General features: G+C 51.3%; 1 protein-coding gene across 3 annotated transcripts in view; it reads left to right on the forward strand.

Annotated features, from left to right (window-relative positions):
- The window catches only part of Foxn1 (forkhead box N1), a 28609-nt gene that overhangs the window by 1808 nt on the left and 7726 nt on the right, over window positions 1-19075 (forward strand). The window contains exons 2-6 of one of the 3 annotated variants that reach the window (XM_028759355.1): window positions 12680-12831; window positions 13209-13670; window positions 15646-15759; window positions 17478-17608; window positions 18398-18494. In XM_028759355.1, the coding sequence (XP_028615188.1) occupies window positions 12709-12831; window positions 13209-13670; window positions 15646-15759; window positions 17478-17608; window positions 18398-18494 (927 nt within the window). In that variant the 5' untranslated portion in view covers window positions 12680-12708. Of the gene's footprint in view, window positions 1-12679; window positions 12832-13208; window positions 13671-15645; window positions 15760-17477; window positions 17609-18397; window positions 18495-19075 lie in introns of those variants that run through there. The other 2 variants (XM_028759357.1, XM_028759356.1) reach the window with 2 other exon arrangements.

Below are 19075 nucleotides of genomic sequence, written 5' to 3' on the forward strand. Positions count from 1 at the left end.
CACAAGGGCCCATCGCTGTCTTCATCTGTGTCTATCCACGCACAGATCCCACACTTCCCCCAGCTGACAGCTTTTATTGCTCTTCATGAGAACGCAGCCTTGGGACAGTTAAAGACAAAAGAAAAAGCCCCTCGTGGCACATGCTTTCTGTCACATGACATCCCTTGGCCCCCATGGAAAGTCCCTTCTGCCCTCTAAGAAAATGACAGGGCATCATCCCACTTGGACCCAACAGCTCCCAGCCAGGGAGTCTTTTCTGCTAGCCTTTCGTTTTCTGACTTGTGTTGAGCCTGGTCTTCATGGACCAGCAGAACCCCCACTACCTGCCCTGAGTCTACATACTTAGTCAGAGCCTGTTCCTCAGTACATAAGAGTCCTGGGGAATTCTCGACCTGCTGCCCTGTCGTTCTACCCGGCACCGTATTCTGACAACACTGGGGCCACCTCTTTTGTCTATTTTTTGAGACATGATTTCCCTATCTAGCCCAAGCAACCCTGGAACTTACAATGATCCTGCTGCCTCAGCCTTCTGATTGCTGGAATTAAAGGTGTGAATACCCCACTCACCTTATGGGCCACTTCTGGTTCCCCATACCAAAGGGACAGAGAGGATAAAGGGCAGAGGCCATCATCCCTGTTGAAACCTGCCAGGCTTCCACAATGGGAGATGGTGACTCCGGGGAAATAGTTCAGCATTTTAAGTTTAGTTGTTGCATGCAGCCAATGTAACCCCAGAAGGCAGCTTCCAGCACTGACCCGGGATGAATCGTCAGGCAGCACACTCAGCACAGGGAAAGACTTGCTGAGCTCTGAGAGACTAAATCCCAAACGTGCCCGTCCAGTGACCCTCCAGTAAGTTGCACTCCTATCCCTTCCAGCCTGCCTTGGTCCCTGCCACTTTCTGCAACCCAGCCCTAAACCCATCTCCCTTTACCAGCCCTCAGTTTGTATCCCGGGCTTGACTTGAGTGGGAGCTTCTGCTGTGTGGGTCTCCTGAGTCTACATGTGCAGCCATGACCCCTGGCCCTCCCTTATCTCACTTGCAGCCCCAGCTCAGCCCCGCTTCCTTCCCACCTTCTCTCCCTATCCTCAACTTTACCAAAGTCTACACAATCCTGTCTCCTACTTCCTGTCTTTATTTCTTTCTCGGCTCCCCCACTCCTTCCACCCTCCCTCCTACCACACTGATCCCATCAGTACCCCCACAGGATGGATGGGCATTCCTGTGCACAATCCCCAGGGAATCTAGAATCTCTCCCAGTGTTCCCTAATTTATTCTCTGAACTGAGAAGCCCAGAGGCATGTCCCAGGGACAAACGGATTGTATGGGATCATCCTCTAGAGAAGCTCTCGGCTTCCTGATCCCATGTGGGATCTAAAAAGCTGGATGCTGACAGACAGGAAATTGGACTTCAGCTGGAGTATAGCTTGGTGGGAAATCCTGTACTTTATAGGTCTGTGGTCCTGGATGCCAGCCTGAGCCCCCAAAATAAAAATGAGACCATCTAGGTGAGTTCAGATACAAGACAAGTGTCTGATGCTGCAGCTTTGTAGTCAGCAAAACAAAGCGGGGGAGGGGCTGGAGGAGTAACTGATCCATCAGACATGGCCAGGCCAAGGCAGGAAGATGGACAGCAGCTGAAGCAAGGCTGGCTGGGTTCTTTAGGAATGAGTGCCACTGTCATGAGTATCCCCCAGTCTCTACCCCGCCTGTAGCTCTTGCTTAGTCAGCTCAGATTAATGGGACTGGGGAAAGAATTAGCTGAATCGTGATCTCTCGGGGAACTAGAACCTGCTATGAGTCACAGGGAAGGGAACCTGAGCTCTCAGGGAGATTCTGAAAGCTCCCTGGGTGTGTGTGGGAGGGTAGGGGGTTATTCCTTAAGGCCTCTCTGAGATGCTACCTAGGGCCTGATTGCTGGGATCCACGGCCCTGACTCTCTACCTTGCAGAACGATAATGTGGTTAGCTAGCTACCAACATGCCCTCAAAAACCTTCCAAGGGCCTTCGGCACTCTCCCAGCCTGAAACCACTATATGTGACAAACTGCAGCCAGCCTAGCACCAACACATAGTCAGTTTACTTGGCACCATCACACAGTCAGTATACACACAGATACCCAGAGCAAGGCGTGGCCCTGGAACAAGATTGCCTGCAGACAGATGAAGTCCCACCTACACTTGTAAATTCCACAGCCATGTCCCAGACTGGAGCAGCCTATCAGGTTCAGCTCCATAGGATGTGAACAAGGATGAACACACATACACACACACACACACACACATCATTGTGATGTGAAGATCAGTTTTCACACTTGTCAACTCTCCTCTGCACACAGTCAGAAGAACTACATCAGTGTTCAGTCAGTGGTAGTATATACCCCAATCCTCTATAGAAGGGGTCCTACAGTCTACCCTGGGCACCTACAGATCAAGTGACTTAGAGAGATGTCTCTTATAATCCCAGCAGTGAGCAGACTAAGGCAGGAGGATTGCTGAATTTGAAGCCAACATGGGTAGTCCAAGCTACATGGTGAATCTGAAGTCTGTCTAAAAGAAAAAAGAAAAACAAACAAATAAAAAGAACAGTGAGGCCGGGCGGTGGTGGCGCATGCCTTTAATCCCAGCACTCGGGAGGCAGAGGCAGGCGGATTTCTGAGTTCGAGGCCAGCCTGGTCTACAGAGTGAGTTCCAGGACAGCCCGGGCTATACAGAGAAACCCTGTCTCGAAAAACCAAAAAAAAAAAAAGAACAGTGAGGTAGTGGTGGCACATGCTTTTACTCCCAGAACTCAGGAAGCAGAGGCAAATGGATCTCTGTGAGTTCAAAAAGAAAAAGGAAGAAAGAGAAGAGAAAAGAGAGAGAATCTGCACTTTGATGGTTGCTTAGAGTATGAGGGGTTGGGAGAGGAAATCTGGGGTGACAGAAAAGCCAGAAGATCGTAGAGAGTGAGTGTCAAGGAAAAAGGTGGAACCAAGTAGCAGCGCAGCTCAGGAAGTCCCTCTGAATCTCTCACGTCTTCAAGGGCATGATGGGACCTCAGAGCCAGCTCAACATGACCAGCATCCGGAGGAAGGAGTGATGTATACGACACACCTGGCTAACAAGTCATCCCTGGCCTGGCATGGCAGCACAGGTCTCTAACCCCAGCTACTCAGGAGGCTGAGGCAGGCAGAGAAGATGTTCAAAGCCTGCCTGGGACACATAGTGAGTTCAAAGTTAGCTTAAGCAATTTAGTGACTGCTACCTTTTTTCTTTTTTTTTGGGGGGGGGCGGGTTTCGAGACAGGGTTTCTCTGTATAGCCTTGGCTGTCCTGGAACTCACTCTGTAGACCAGGCTGGCCTCGAACTCAGAAATCTGCCTGCCTCTGCCTCCCAAGTGCTGGGATTAAAGGCGTGGGCCACCACCACCCCGGAGAATGACTGCTACCTTGTTTCAATATTTTTTTTAAAGGAGCTGGGTCTAAAGCCCATTGGTGAAGCACTTGCCAGGCACAGGCAAGACAGATGTTCAGTCAGTCCTAGCCCCACAAAAACCAACAAAGCTATCGTCTCCTTGGCTGGCTTCAGTTCTCTCTGTCACACAGAAGGCTTTGGATGGCAGTGTCTTCCAGTGTGCTTCCTCTTCCTTGGTTCATGCTTTAAGCCAATGACTGCCCTGCCTGCCCTTTGCTTGGACATAAGGCAGGAAGTGCGCCAGCCTGCATCCATCTTGTGCTGAATCAGGGTTATTAGCAGTGGTGGCAGAATTAATACCTCTAATAATAGATTGGTGGTAACGAGCAGTGCTGCTAATGATATGTACAGAGAGGCCTCTGACCAAGGGCAGTGTCCTCCTGGGCCACCGGAGGCCCCTACGAAGGTGAGCAGGCAAAGGGTGACTGATATCCCCACACGTCTATATGGAACGTAGAGCATTCTCATGCAGTGCCGTGGTTCCCTAGGAGCCAGGGGAGGAGGCAGAATGTTGGGTCCCTCCTTACAATGCTTCTTCATGGTTCTCACCTGCTCCTGGGGACAGGACAGCGGGGGATGAATGCAAGAGCAGAATGAAGTTACTATTTCCCAGAGATGGAAGTAAGCTTCATCCTAGTCACTAGCCCATGCTGACGACAGAGCCAGGAGACAGTGCTCCCATAGTGCCTAAGAGGGAGCGAGGGCTTCTGTAGGAAGCCAGGAGAGTCCCAAGCTTGGTGAAGCCTTCAGGAGAGAACCCAGGGTAGGGGAGGAGAGGGTCCCATCATTCCTACTGGATTTATAGATCAAATCCTCAGCTGCCAGCTACTGACATAGCCAATTGGCCCGGCACCCAATTTTAGGGGTTGCAGGGAAGAGGCTCAGTTCCAAATGATGTCATTGTGGGGTGGGGTTTCTTGACCTTTAATGGGCTCTCAGAAGCCAGAGGCTTCTTCTGCCCTTCAGCCTGTCCCCCTTCACATCTCTTCAGCAGATGTGGCTTGCCTCAGGAAGGATGAAGGTGATAAACCCTCCTGGCTCTTCAGTCCTTTCCCTCACCTACTTCTGTCTTTGGTCATCGCTAAGCAGACTGAGGGTTTGAGGAAACCAGTGTCTCTGAAAACCAATGTCTAAGGCCCCAGATCCCTGCTCTCTGTAAGGTGCATCCAGAGGGTTAAGCAGGTGCCCCACCCAGGACTCCATTCAGAGCCTAGTATTTCTTTTTACATGATGATCGTCATTGTCCTTCTGTGTAGCCCTGGCTGTACTGGAATTCACTCTGTAGACCAGGCTAGCCACAAACTCAGAGCTCCTCCTGAGTGCTGGGATTAAAGGCCTGTGCCGCCAACCACTGCTTGTCCTTTTTCCTTTTTCCTTGTGTGTGTGTGTGTGTGTGTGTGTGTGTGTGTGTGTGTGTGTGTAATATAGGGTCTCACAAATGCAGACCAGGCTGACCTTAAATTTGTGATCCTCAAATGCAGACCAGGCTGACCTTAAATTTGTGATCCTCCTGCCTCCGTATTCTGAGTACTAAGATTACACACTATCGGCCCAACTAGAAAACAGTTCTGTCTCTAAATTCTTTGTCAGGTCGCTCCCCACCACTCGGGGCTTCAAAATTCCCCTGGAAAGGTGGAGCTGGGGATCTTTCCCTTTCTGGCTATCCAAAGGTGTCATGTTCCTGAATATGAGAATACCTGCTAACCTTGAAGGGGAAGCCACCTTGCTCCTAGACACCAGATCTGGGGGTAGGCTCCTGGTCTAGGAGCAGGGGCGTCAGCAGAGGCAGGTAGGTAGAAGGGAGGAAAAGGCGGGTCATAAATAGCTCCCAAGAAGAAAAGCAAATGTTTCTATGGGTGAGGACAGTCGGGTGGGTGTGAGAGGTCTCTAGAAAGAAGTCTCTAAGGAGCAGGAGTCCAGGAGGGTCAATCTCTTAAATTAGATGGCCATAGCAAGGGAGAAGGGAGACCTAAAACAACCTTAGGAGTAGATGGTAGCTTTGAGGACCAGCCTTTCTTGTTTCTTTACAATCTCTTTCTGACCATTTACAAGACAGGCATCCATAGGTATGTCAAAGACATCCATCCATCCACTTGTCTATCCATGGCCCATCTATCTGTTCATCTGTAAGTCATCATCTATCTCTTCATTCACCCATCTTCCATCCAGCCATCCAGCCATCTATCCATCCACCTGTCTAGAGAGGTCAGGGCTACTGGGAAGGGCCTGTGGTCCTGTGGCATTTATGGGGCATGTGACTTGCCTGCTTGGCCTGGGGAGGCAGTCCCACCCCTGCCCTGGAGCAGGGGGCCGGTCCTGGCATGTGGGCGTATTTATACCTGGATGGAGGCTCCCCTGAAGCTGAAAGCTGGATGACTCCCCAAAGCCGGGATGGTGTCCACGGCCCAGAGCCCACTGTAAGTGTTTAGACATGGCTTCATTGGGGGTTCAGGACTGGGTGGAAGAAGGGGGGAGGGTGGCTGGGGTATATGGAAGCTGCCCAGAGGTGGCTACAGACTATGGAAAGAAAAGTAAGCTAGCCAGATGTTTGTGAGAAGAGAGGAGGCTGCTGGCATCAGACATTCTCAGCAGAGCTGGGACCTTCCACAGAGATGGAGCGAGCCTGTTTCCCTTAGCTAGTGGGAAGTGGTCCTTGGTGCATACAGCAAGTGGACAAGGTTATAAGAATTAAGAACAAATATCCAGGAAAGTTTCCAAGTCCCTTAGGGCAGAGAAGGTAGGTCAAGTGTTTCTCGGAACAAACATTCTAAAGGATGCTTTCTGAGCAACCTGCTCAAAGAGGCTGGGGGAATAACAGGGATCTTTATAAAAGACAAGACCGTGATTGGAATGACCTGGCTGCAGGTGTGAATGGCTCACAGGATGTTGCAAGAGGGATATGATTGCTTTCCTTAATAGTGTGTGTGTGTGTGTGTGTGTGTGTGTGTGTGTGTGTGTGTACATGTGCATGCATGCCACAGAAACAGTGTGGAGGCCAGGGGAAATTTTGCTGTAGTATTCAGTCCTCTCCAGCTACCATGTGGGTCCTAGGTATCAAACTCAGGTTGTCAGGGTTGACGTGGGTACCTTTTCCTGCTAAGCCCCCTCACTTGCCTCTGGCTGCTTTTCATCCATCACTCTTTACAAACCCAGGCAGCATTCAGAGCCAGAGAGTCTAGAGGGCTGCCTTCAGGACTCCAGATTAGTAGAAGGAAACCTGCTAGAAACCTCATCTTCTTGACACTCCTAGACTCCCAGCATCCTGAGAGGTGTGAGCCTCAGGCACAGTCCCCAGGTCTTTCCCTGACACCCCCAACAAGGGTAATTAGGGACCTGCTCCAGGGAACCCCTCCCAGCAGCCAGGCAGGTGGAGCCTCGGGTGGGGCTGCAGGCGAACACTGGGCACAGCCCCACCCCTCGTAAAACATGCTGCCACAGCCAGCAACAGAAACCATTAAGGTGGAACTGAGCCGGCTCCGCCTGCTCATAAAGGGCGGGCAGGAGGGCGCCGACGGGTGGGGGGATGCAGAACCCCTTCTAAGTGTCCCTGGCCAGGCAGAAGTGTGTGACTGGCCTCTGTGACTCAGCTTCCAGCAGGGGCTCCATGGACAGACCCTCCCAGGGAAACCTCAACCCTGTTGAGGCGGGGCTGTGTGGTATAGTGGTTAAGGAGAGATTAGCTTTGAAGCCTGAGTCTGAATGGGGAGCACAGTTTACTAGCTGGGGGACTTGGGTGAGTCAGGTAAATCTCCCTGAGCCTCAGTTTCCTGATCCATAAAATGGGGTGACAGTGCAGTGTCTCCCCCCTGGAACATAACCAGAATCCCTGGTACAAGCCTAGCAGGCCACTCCATAGACTACACACATCCATAGGACCAACATCAGCATCTTATGATTCAAATGATCCCTGGGTTTCATTTTGCCTATAGAAGAACTGAAATGCAGATGAGGAAATAACTCATCCAAGGCCACAAATCTAGCAAATTAGGTGCCCCCCAAGACCCACCCTTAAACAGCCCCTTCTGCCTGAGTGCCAAGGAGACAGAGTCTCTAGGAGGCAGAGGTACCAATGGCTAAGGGCAGTGTAGGACTGGCTGTTACAGGAAGGGTACAAGGTGAGGATGCTGATGTCCGGGTACACAGGACAGCAATAGCTGCCACTGACTCACGATCCCTGCAGCTCTCAGTGTTCTGGAGGGGCTTCCTCTCAACCTCCCTTCTCAGGCCAGAGGGCCATTTCTCTCTTCCTTTGATTCAGGGCTGATTGGGTCTGTTTTTTCTGTCCCCAAACTTTTCTTTCTCCTCTCCAAGGATCATGGAAGGAAGGTTTGCCTAGGATGCCCAGACCCTGAGTAGGTCTTTAACATGTCTTGCTAAAGTTGTAGCCCTGGATAAGAGTGTCTGGAGCTCATGAGGTACAAGAGAGAATTTTTCATTCTCTCTATGGGACCCTAGGCTTGTTTCTTCTCTCTTGGCCTCCTCCTCCTATCCCCTGTGAGAAATGGAGCAAATACTATTGCTTCTCTACCTGCAGTGTGTTGGTAAATTTTCATCAAATATCAGCTATCAAAAAGGGGAAGGGGGAATTCTGATTTGGTTTTATGTTGGTTTGTTTTTGGTTTTTTTGTTTTTGTTTTTTGGGTTTTCGTTTCGTTTTGTTTTTATGGTTTTTTGTTGTTGTTTTTGGTTTTTTGTTTGTTTGTTTGTTTGTTTGTTTTTGGGTTTTTTTGTAAGTTTTTTTGAGACAGGGTCTCACTATTCAGCCCTAACTGTCCTGGAACTCACTCTGTAGATCAGTCTGGCCTTGAATTCACAGAGATCCACCTGCTTCTGCCTCCCCAGTGCTGGGCTTAAAAGTGTGTGCCAACACACCAGGCAGCATTCTGGTTTAAAATTTAATGGTGTAAAATTTTGCATGGGCAGCTATGTAGCTACGGCCAATTTGCCTTTATTTTGCTGAATGTGGAATTGGAAATGATGGATTCAGTTTGCTCTCTAAAGAACTGGCTCCAGTATTCTATGACCACTGTCCTTGGGGATAGAGAGAGGAAGAGATGAAGCTAAGATTAAAAACATGCAACGTGGACTTCCGAGAGCTCCAGTGATGAAGGTCTATGATGATTATGGCCTTACAGCAGAAGGGAACTTGACCCATATCTTCCTCCATAGTCCCCCATCTATGAAAGAGACACACAGTGGGCAGACATCAGTACTAAGTGGTGACATAGGGTGCTCTAGACCAGCTCTGGGGATTCTGTATTTGGGAGAGGGGGAGAAGGGAAAGGAGAAGTCAGTTTGTTGACACTGGTACACATGCCATTCATTCTGTTCTGTGAAACCAAAAGAGGTGGGCTCAAGGTTTGACAACAGAAGGTTTCTTCTAAGTTCATAGGCCACTATCAGGACACTGGGGCCAGCATGGATGGTTCCTGGGGGATCCAAAGCAGTAGGGACATCCTATCTGTTCCATTCCAGGACATTGAAGTTTCTGCAGCCACTGGCTCTACTGCAGGGGAATGAACAAATGGCCTGAGGCCTGAGTGAAGAGGAAGTTCAGTCTGTCAGTGGAGGAAGCTGATGTCAGGGAGATAGTTGGGGGTGGGGGTGGGGAGACAGGAAAGGGCAAGAAAAGGGAGTTCCCTCCCCCACACCAGAGCCCATGCCTTAAATTAACTCTGTCCCACTGCTAATTATTAATAATAGCTATCATTTATTGAGTATGTACTGTGTGGTAAGCTATTTACAAGCAATATTTCATCCAATCCTCCAAAGAGGTATGCATTATAAGCTCTACTTTACAGAGGAGGAAACTGAGGCCCAGGGAAGGAAGTTAAGCAATGTGTCCAACCAAATTCTCACCCTGATCAAGATGCAGACTCAAACCTGACTCCCAAGTCGGCAGCTTTAAGAACTCTACCCACTGCTCCAGCAAAGGGCTGGCACTAGCATACCTCTCCCCACTCCCCACCCCCATGCTGAAAAGATCCTCCACAAACACTAACTAGGGGCCCTTTGTCCAGCCCCTGAAGCAGGTGACCCCTTTAGGATGTAGTTGATTGAGGGCTCACATCCCTAGACAGTGTGGCCTTAGAAAATCAGTTACTTTTCTTAAGGGACACATAGAACAGGGAGGGCTTCAGCTGTAGGTACCAAGGATGCAACATGGTCACTGAGCTAGAAGTCAGTATTTATAGAAACCACTCAGAAGAAAGCCTGGGGGAGGACCACTCTGGGACATCTGCATCCCCAATGCAAATCAAGGGGAAGGCCTATGAACCCTGCAGAAACAAACTCAAGTCCTGGAAAAAAGGGTGGGGGTTTGCAGAGCCAGAGTTTGATAGTCCAGGTTAGGAACAGAAGGCCTTTGATGCACAGGCTCTCTCTGCCTGGGACTTATACAAATAGCTCCACCTAGGGTTGAGGGATTGGGGAGTGAGGCATAGGTGCTTCTAAGCAAGACAGAGCTTCAAGAGGGGAAGGCCCAGCTGGAGCTTAGGTTCAAATCCATAAAGCAGGGCTGGTGTCTGAGTCTTCTGAGGTCATGATATATAAAGACCAGGCAGACAGGGAAAGCCAGCAAGGGCAGCTGCCACCTGGGGTCAGCATCATCTGCATCTCTCCCCTTAGACTATGAGGCCTGAAGCAGCAAGACTGTCATGGTAACTGTAGAGCCTGGGATTAGAGGCCCTTGGGTCCAGCTACGTTTAGCCAACTGAAGCCAGAGGTATGAGGTGTGTGCCTGGCCATTTTCTGGGTATCAGCATCATACCACTTAATCTTCAAGAGGCCCTAGTGAGATAGGTCCACACACCCCACTTCTCAGACAAAGAAAGTGAAATATAGATTTACATAGTGTGTTCAAAAATCACAGAGCCAGAATGTGACAAGGCTTGGAACTAAAGTCAGATCTACCTCAAGCTCAACCATTGCTGTTCTCCCTCCTCGGACTGTAGAGCCTAAGATGGGGAGGAAAGGCCCCAGCCTCGTACCTGGAGGGAGATGAGACTGCATCTGGATGGCGCCAAGTTCACATGACACCACCTCCTCTGGGAAAGGTAGTTCTGAGCCAGGGTGAGGCATGGCAGGCAGGCCCGAGCTGTCCAGGGAACAGGGACCAGGGCAGGCAGTCATGCAAAGCTAGAGATGGGGTGTCCTCACCCCTGCCTGCTCCCTTGAAGTGTCCAGTTACAGCCAGCTCTGCGCTTCCCGGTCACGCCACATTTAGCATTGCTGAGAGTGAGCCTGCACAGGGATATAGAGAAGGGTGGTAGGGACTCTTTGAGGGGTGGGAGAGAACCTCCCCACCCTCAAACCCATCGACACTTCAGCCACCAGCCGTCTCCCAGACTAATCCAATGTGGGACTCTGGACAGCTTCCCTTCCCTCTTTGACACCATTATCCTATCTGGAGATGGCTAATTCATCAAAGACGTGTCAACTGCTGACTAGGCCAAAGCTCAGAAAGATGAGGCCTGCCCTCTCTCTCAGATTTCCCAGAACTGCACCTCTACCCTGCTGTGACTAGCGGGGTCTTGGGTGGAAGGCATAAGTGAAAAGCTCTGGTTCTTCTTTCTGTTTGGCCCCCATAACATTCCGCCATCAAATACAGTAGTGGGGAGAGAAGTTAGCCAAAGCTTACTTCAGGTTCTGGCGACCAAGGGTTGGCTGTGAGACTGGGAAAGTCACAGAATCCCTCAGGGCCTCAGTTCTCTCATTTGAAAGACTGAATTAATAATATGCCATCCTCGAAGCAAAGTGATGGACTTGGGCATGGTGGCTCACACTTGTAATGCCAACCCTTGGGAGGCTGAGGTCAATCGATTGTCAATAGAGGCAGAGGGCTGACAATAGTTCAGGGTTAGCCTGGCCTACACAGTGAATTCCAGGCCAGCAAAGACTATATGGCAAGAGCCTATATTAAAAACAATAGGGGCTACAGATATGACTCACTCAGTAACACGACTGTCCATCATGCAGGAAGCCCTAGATTTGAACACAAAACTGAGCACAAAGGTATGTGTCCGTAATCCCAGCACCTGGGAGGTGGAGGAAGAAGTAACCTAAGGTCACCTTCAGTGTATGGAAAACCATCCAAAGTAGTCGGTACAGAGCAGTTCCTCAGAAAACAATGGCTGCTATCAGAGATGAACTCAGGGGCGTGAGTTCAAAGGCTGATCATGGAAGAGCCCCAGGAATAACACTATTATTAATAATGAAACCTGGCGTGGATCAAGCCCTGGTGTGCTTGTGCTGTGCTCTGAGCTTTCTCTGCATGATTTCATTTCACTCTCAGCGCCCTGTGCGAGGTTCTGTCACTCATCTTGTTTGCAGATGCTGCTGTGGAAGTGCAGAGAGCTCTGCTGACACAGCCTGGGATGGACAGCCAGCCTCGCCTGGCGAGGAGCCCTAAGGCCTCCCAGCTGCTCTATGGTGCTGGGTCAGGGTTCTGCAACAGTTCAGAAGGGGTCAGCCCTCGGATCTAGTCCAAGCCTCAGCTTTTCATAGGCTTTCAAGCTGAAGAGTTCAGAAAGAGGGCAGGGATGGGAGCTGGGGAGCATCTTGGAGGGCAATGGGTTCAATCCCACACAGAGCAGGAAGGGAGGAAGAAGAAAGGGGATAAGGAAAAGAGAAATGCTTGGCACATAGTCACTAGTCACAGATAACAGCTTGAGGGAGGTAAAAACAACACTTACCAGATATCCCACAGGCCCTACCAGCAAGGCCCTTGGTCATCCCACAGGGCTACCCTCTGTACCATGGGAATTACTGTCACATGAAGCCTAAGCAGGATACATCTTCTGGCTCCTCCTCTCAGGGCCTACCCAGCAACTGATAAGGCCACCTAGCATAGACATAGGAAACCTAGCAGCCAGGGCTCCCTGGGAAGCAGGAGCTCACTGACTCACTGACTGACCAGGTCACTGACCAGAAAAGCTATAACCAGGCAGGACCTCTCTCCTCTGAGTATCCGATCTGGCTCATTTCTCTCTCATGATTCTCCTGTCTCATCCTCTTCAGCATTTGCCTACCGGCATGTAACAATGTTCCACCATGGCTATCTATCTATCATCTGTCTGTCTATCTGTCATCTCTTCTTTTCTCTCCGTCTCCCTGATCAGATGGCTAGCTGCAGACAGGGTCCCAGTCTAGGGAAATGGTAGGAATGGAGGTGGTGGGCCTGGGGTAGGCCACGCCTAGACGTTGGTCCTCATTCTCATCGTAGCTGGCTTTCTTCGAGGCCAGGACTGGGTGATGGTGTCACTACTCCCTCCGCAATCTGACGTCACACTTCCAGGCTCTACCCGACTGGAGGGCGAACCCCAAGGGGACCTCATGCAGGCTCCGGGCCTCCCAGGCTCCCCTGCCCCACAGAACGTAAGTACCTGGAACCTAGGCCTGGAATACTACAAGCTTGGTAGCTCTCTGAGCATTGAGTAGACAGTCACTGCCCCGCACAAGGACCTCTGCACTGACAAATATGATGACTCTAGACCTAGGACACACAGATCTCTGTTCATTCCTTGGTTTGGTATTTCCGAAGGCAAGATATGAAACTCCATCAGCCTTGGGGGTGGGGGCAAGGTTAGAAGAAGCTTGTATCAGATTGAAATCCCAAGAGCAGCTTGTCCTTCCCATCACTTTGGGATTCCTGTGAGCTTAGCCATACTCTATAATCTCAGTACAGCACAGGGTCCTGGCAGGTCCCCTGGTCCAACCTCCATTTACAGATTCTCTCTATTCTGTCTGCCCAGAAGCATGCCAACTTCAGCTGCTCGTCGTTTGTGCCTGATGGCCCTCCAGAGAGGGCACCCTCACTGCCCCCCCACAGCCCAAGCATTGCATCTCCAGGCCCAGAGCAGATCCAAGGCCACTGCACCGCCGGACCTGGCCCAGGCTCCTTCCGCCTTTCTCCCTCAGACAAGTATCCCAGCTTTGGCTTTGAGGAGGGCCCAACAGGCAGCCCAGGGCGCTTCCTCAAAGGCAACCATATGCCTTTCCACCCCTACAAGAGGCACTTCCAAGAGGACATCTTCTCTGAGGCCCAGACGGCCATGGCGCTTGATGGACACGCCTTTAAGACTCAGGGTGCACTGGAAGCCTTTGAGGAGATCCCTGTGGATGTGGGCGATGCTGAGGCCTTCCTGCCTAGCTTCCCAGCAGAGGCTTGGTGCAATGGACTCCCTTACCCCAGCCAGGAACACAATCAAGTTCTGGTGAGTACCAGTGGCCAAGAGCCTCCCACCTCCTCCCTCCTGGCTGTCTAGAAAGAATCCTCAAAGCCAGGAGTGGTGGCACATGGCTGCAATCCTAGTACTCTGGAGGCCGAGGCAGGAGGATTGCTTGAGACAGAGGCCAGCCTCTCTCTGCCTATGTATGAAGACCCCATCTCAAAATCAGAGCTCCATAGAAGGCAGCAAGCACTGAGAGTAGGAGCCTCCTGGTTCCATGCTGATCCCCTGGGGAGGGGGGATGCTAGCCTGGCAGGCATGGAGGGGGCAGGGACGGGGAGGAACACATCAGGGAAGGAATCTGGCAGCTTCCCAGAGGCTGCTGAGTCAAGATTCCAGAGGGTGACTTCTCTGTTTATTTAAGTGTCAAGAATGCCAAGCCAGACCAACACACCCCTATGCAAATGTGAGGAGGAAAAGCACATTCCAGAGAGAGAAGGTTCTGGGTTGAGCATCAGAACTAAAACCCCACCAAATATGGGCTGGGGACTTCACTAGTAGCTCTAGGCCCCTTCCAGACCCTGCCTTTATTTATTTTCATGTGTGAGACAGAAAATAGCTATGTTGCCTAAGGCTATCCGTGAACTAGAGATTCCCCTGCTTCAGTGTCGCTGGTGCTAGAATTACAGGTGGCTCCTGGACCTATTCTATGGCCAGAGCCGGCTTCTATGGATAAGTGACGTGGGAACACCTCAGAAGGTGGACTAGCACTTCTGCAGCCAGACCTGCAAGCTCTGTGACCTAGGGCAAGTCGCTCTGAGCCTCGTGGGAAAAGTCATGTTCAGGGTTCCTGTTTCAGGAGTGTGGCTTTGGGAAGCAAAGTGGGGCTTGCCCCCTGCTCCCTATCTCTGATCCCACGGCACCCGGGTGTAATAGCTCAGCCTCCTCCAGGAGTCCACCAGCCTTCCTCACCTCCTGCTTCCAAACAGGCCCATTCCAGTCCTTGGCCACTCCTATCAGGAAGGAAGAAAGGGAAACAGATGAATACCCAGGTGTGTCAGGTGTGACCAAGACAGGATGCTCTGCTGTTTCTAGAGCCGTGACTGCTTTTTCTCGAGCCTTTAGAATGTGACAGGAGCCACAGCTCAGCACCCAGAAAGCCAGCAGTTGTTCCCCATTGTCCACTCGGTGTAGCTCCTAGCCATTCAGCCAGGAGATTTCCTCCCAGGGTTCCATCATCACTCCAGAGTTCCCACTATGTCCATCTTGAGAATCAGGACCTGGCACTCTCTGGTTGAGGCCTCATAACTTACCAGGACAACTGTAACCTGTAAACAGAAATCCACCTGGTCCCATGGAGACAAGTTGTACCCAACTGCCTGATCCACTCTGAGTGACCGGTGTCCCGTAGCTTCCCCTCTTTGGGAGCAGCTCTATCATCTGTGAAATGAAGGGGTTGGACTCAGTGTTTGTGGCCCTTCCGGGCCCAAGATCCTGCGATTATGGCAATCTCTGCATCGGCTGCCCTGAGGCACACCCAGGAAGTGGTCACAGCTAGCTTTCACCTCTCTGGGCCCAAATGTCAGCTTCCCAAAAGCCTGTGGGAATCCTAGTAACAGCAGTCTGATCCTGGCTTATTTATCTGCTAGGTAGGTCTTAGCCACATGCCCTTGCTAACTATATTCAGGGCTCAGCTCTGGGTTAGGCCCTGAGGACTTCACATGGGTCTTTCAGAAATCCCTGATCTCATTCAAGTCTATGTGACCACTGGCAAGTCTCCTCCATTTCTCTGGTGGCCCAGCCTAGCCTGTCACCTGCAGTGAGGTGGAATGTGGGAACACTGTCAGTCAGCCAAGCCCCTCCACTGGCTTGCTGATTTCCCTCAGGAAAATCCCTATCCATCTCTGTTCTCTGTTCCTTCCCCCTAAGAGTTAGCCTTGAGCGGGTCACAGAAAGGATTCTTTTAGTGTGAGGTTCAAGACAAGAGAAAGAAGGAGGGGGGAAAATCTTTCTTTTCCAGCAGGGGTCAGAGGTCAAGGTCAAGCCACAAGCTCTGGACAATGGTCCTGGGATGTACTGCTACCAGCCTCCCTTGCAGCATATGTACTGTTCTTCTCAGCCCACCTTCCATCAGGTAAGTCTGGGGCAAGTGGCTATACTTCCTGGACCTCTCAGGAGGCTATGTGGGTGTCACTGTGTGCAGTGTTTGTGTATATGTATGTGTGTATATACGGACAGGCAGGTGAAGATATCAGAGTCCTGAACCTCAGGCTGGGTTATCCCAGGTGAAGAATAGTGGCTAGTGGGGAAGAGAAACTATTTCTCTTTTCTAGGGGCTCACAGACTTTTCTGAACCCTTGGTGGAGGCTGGGGAGCCTCAAACAGTGCAGCCAAGACTGAGGCAGAGTCGTGGTGTGAACCAAAGAAGGAGGGGAGGAGAAGCAAAACATCCTAGACAGACAGGAGCAAAGAGGGAAGGGGTGTGTGGTATGACACACTGGCTGAGCAGGGAAGGGAACAAAGGCTCTCATCTAGGTCACACCTTGCTGTGTGACCTTGTCCTTACATTTACCTAAGGCCGAGAGTGGTGGGCACAAGCAGAGGCTGGGGTCCTCTCTATAGTCTTTGCCACCCTCGCCCTTCCCCACCCCACTGCCCGGTTCAACCTCTCCAGAATGGATGACAAGATAAATAATTGCCCCACACTGGCAAGGGATGGAGGATTTTTGAAAAGAGACAGAAAAGAACCCCAGAGCAGCCAGGCAGCTCCCTTGGAGTCACCGGGCAAGACAGAGCAAGTGGCTGCCCAGCGCCCAGCTCCATCCACCTGCAGCCTGGCACTCAGACAGGCCCTGCCTGTGGAGCAGGTTCTACTCCCGCTCTGGCATTGGCCCCGATCCTGGCCAAGCCAGGAGGCAGGCTGGTGGGGGGAGGTGGGGATCAAGTTGCCTGTTGTGGGTACAAGTGACAGAGAGGGACAAAGAGACTTATGACATGAGGGGACATCCTCCATTTTAGAAAAGGCCTAGCTGCAAAGGCCTGAGCTTTTCTGAGGTTTCTGGTCTGACTCAGGCTAGAGGGTGTCCCTAAGGCAGTCTGCCACATCAGGGACCAAGTCACCACAGCATGAAGGTGATCAGACCCTAAGTGCCCTGGCTATGCCCAGCCCTGCTTTGAAGCCCTCTGTAGTCTTCAATGTCCTTGAACAAGATGGCCGCACCCAGGGCTTTATGGAGCCCAGAGAGAGGGTGACTCAGGCACTAAGTGTCTTTCGGTGACCTGGAAAGAACACTTCAGCCTGGAGCAGCTGGGGGAGTCAGAGTCTCCAACCCCCAGCCCCCATAAAACACCATTCCTGGCACCGCAGCCACTCCCTTCCCCGTGTAAAACTACCTCCTACCCCCACCTGCCCACCATCATGACCTGCTCTTTCAAAGAGCCACTGAAACTCGTAAAGGTGGCCATGCCTAGAACACACCCAGGCTGGACATCCCACTTCCGGCCCATTGCTCTGAGAGAGGAACAGGAGAGGAGGCCTGGAGTGCCTGCCTGGAAAGTGCAGACTATGGGCTTTTCCCCATCCCATCACCATAGTAACCAGGGTACCTCAAAGACTGTGAAGCAAGAGCTAGAGGAAGACAGCTTTGAGTTTTGGAGCATGGCTCTCTACCTAAGCCCAAAATGTCTGACCCCTGCCCATTACTCAGCCATGGCATTGGGTATGGTATAGGGTCCATGACCAATGGAAAGAGAATCTGACCTCAGCTTCCTCTCTGGACACGCATGAATGAGGAAGGGTTCCCCACCTAGGAAGGTATCATGGTGATAACTCTGTCTCTTTGGGCTCTACAGTACTCCCCAGGTGGAGGCAGCTACCCTGTGCCCTACCTGGGCTCGGCTCACTATCCCTATCAGAGGATCGCACCCCAGGCCAACGCTGACGGTCACCAGCCACTCTTCCCAAAGCCCATCTACTCCTACAGGTACATGTCCTAGCACAACTGGGGCAGAACTAGGAGCAAGGAGGGCCCTTAGGGAAGCTAAGGTCTCATGATCCTCACAATGTAAAGGTTATTGCAGGGGACAGAAGTCATACCCAGTAACATCCAAGGATGCTGCAGAAATGATGCCTGCAGGTAGGTAGGTAGTAGTTATATAACCTTTGACCTTTTGTCTGACCCTGAGGAGTCTTAAGTCTGGTTGGATTCAGTAGATACTGCAGACTTGGGTGGGTGAGCCTGTGAGGTCCCATCCTGGGTATCTGGTACTAGAGTTTAGGTGGGAGATTAAGAGAGCTGTTCATTGTCTTCCCCCTCTTCCAGCATTTAAAAAAAAAAAAATCAATGAACAGCTCTGTTACTTCCTAACTGAGAAACTGTTTGGTTGTCTGGAAGGCAAATGGGGAGACAAGTTGGGCTATCTAGAGTTTTATGTAAGAGAATGTGGGCAGAACAGTGCTTGGCACCCGCAAGAAGCCTTGTTCCCTTCCTCCTGCTTAACAGAGGCAAGGGGAGCTGAGGGCTGAGTGGTCAGGGCCATCCCCCACAGCTCTAAGGATGCTACTGTATTTTTGTCATTTCAAAACTAAGGAAACAGGCTCAGAGAGGCTCAAACAAGCTCACACATCTAGCGGCTAAGTCAGACAGCGATCTGGTTTTCCAGGTTCCACAAAATGCTTGTTCAGTCTCAGCCTCGCAGAACCTGTCGGCCAAGGAGAGCTGAAGACGGAGACCTGGTCAGAGGGCCAGGCTCTTACGATCTCTCTTTTGCAGCATCCTCATCTTCATGGCCCTTAAGAACAGTAAGACCGGAAGCCTTCCCGTCAGTGAGATCTACAATTTCATGACAGAGCACTTCCCTTATTTCAAGGTGAGTCTAAAACCCACTTCTTGCTCCAGCCCAGCAGGAAAGCAATAGGGGCCTGGCCCTAAGATGCTTCCCCTGTGTCCACTGTGAAGTGCAAAGCTCCCAAGGGGGCTGGCTATATTTTCAGGACCGAACATGGCTCAAAGAGAGAGCCTCATACCTACCAGGCTCCAGGTTCCATACTCAGTAGCAAAGGGGGCTGGCGGGAGGACTGTGAACAGAGAGCTCAGGCTGCTTGCTCCAGGTTACACAGCAGCTGGGAGGAGCTGGAGAAGGGGTTGGGGTGAGTCCTGACAGGCTTTGGGATTCAGCTACCTATCCCCTGACTGAGAGAGGAAGGCAAGTAATGGAAGTATTTCTGGCCTCAGTCAATATGCTGTGGGGCTGGAGGAATTCCAAGTTGGAGCTGGTCACTAAGGTGAGGATCACTTTCCAGAGTGAGAGTAACATCTGCCTCTATAGGTGGCATGCCGAGCTTCACTTGTACCCAAAAGTGGGGCTCACAGTCTTGGGGTGTCCCAAGGATCCAGTGGGTTCTCCCCCAACCCCATGTGTGGCATTAGCTTCTATTTTTCACAGAAGAG

This window comes from Grammomys surdaster, unplaced genomic scaffold, assembly GCF_004785775.1.
Source record: "Grammomys surdaster isolate TR1022 unplaced genomic scaffold, NIH_TR_1.0 126278, whole genome shotgun sequence".
In the NCBI taxonomy this organism is placed as follows: domain Eukaryota; kingdom Metazoa; phylum Chordata; class Mammalia; order Rodentia; family Muridae; genus Grammomys; species Grammomys surdaster.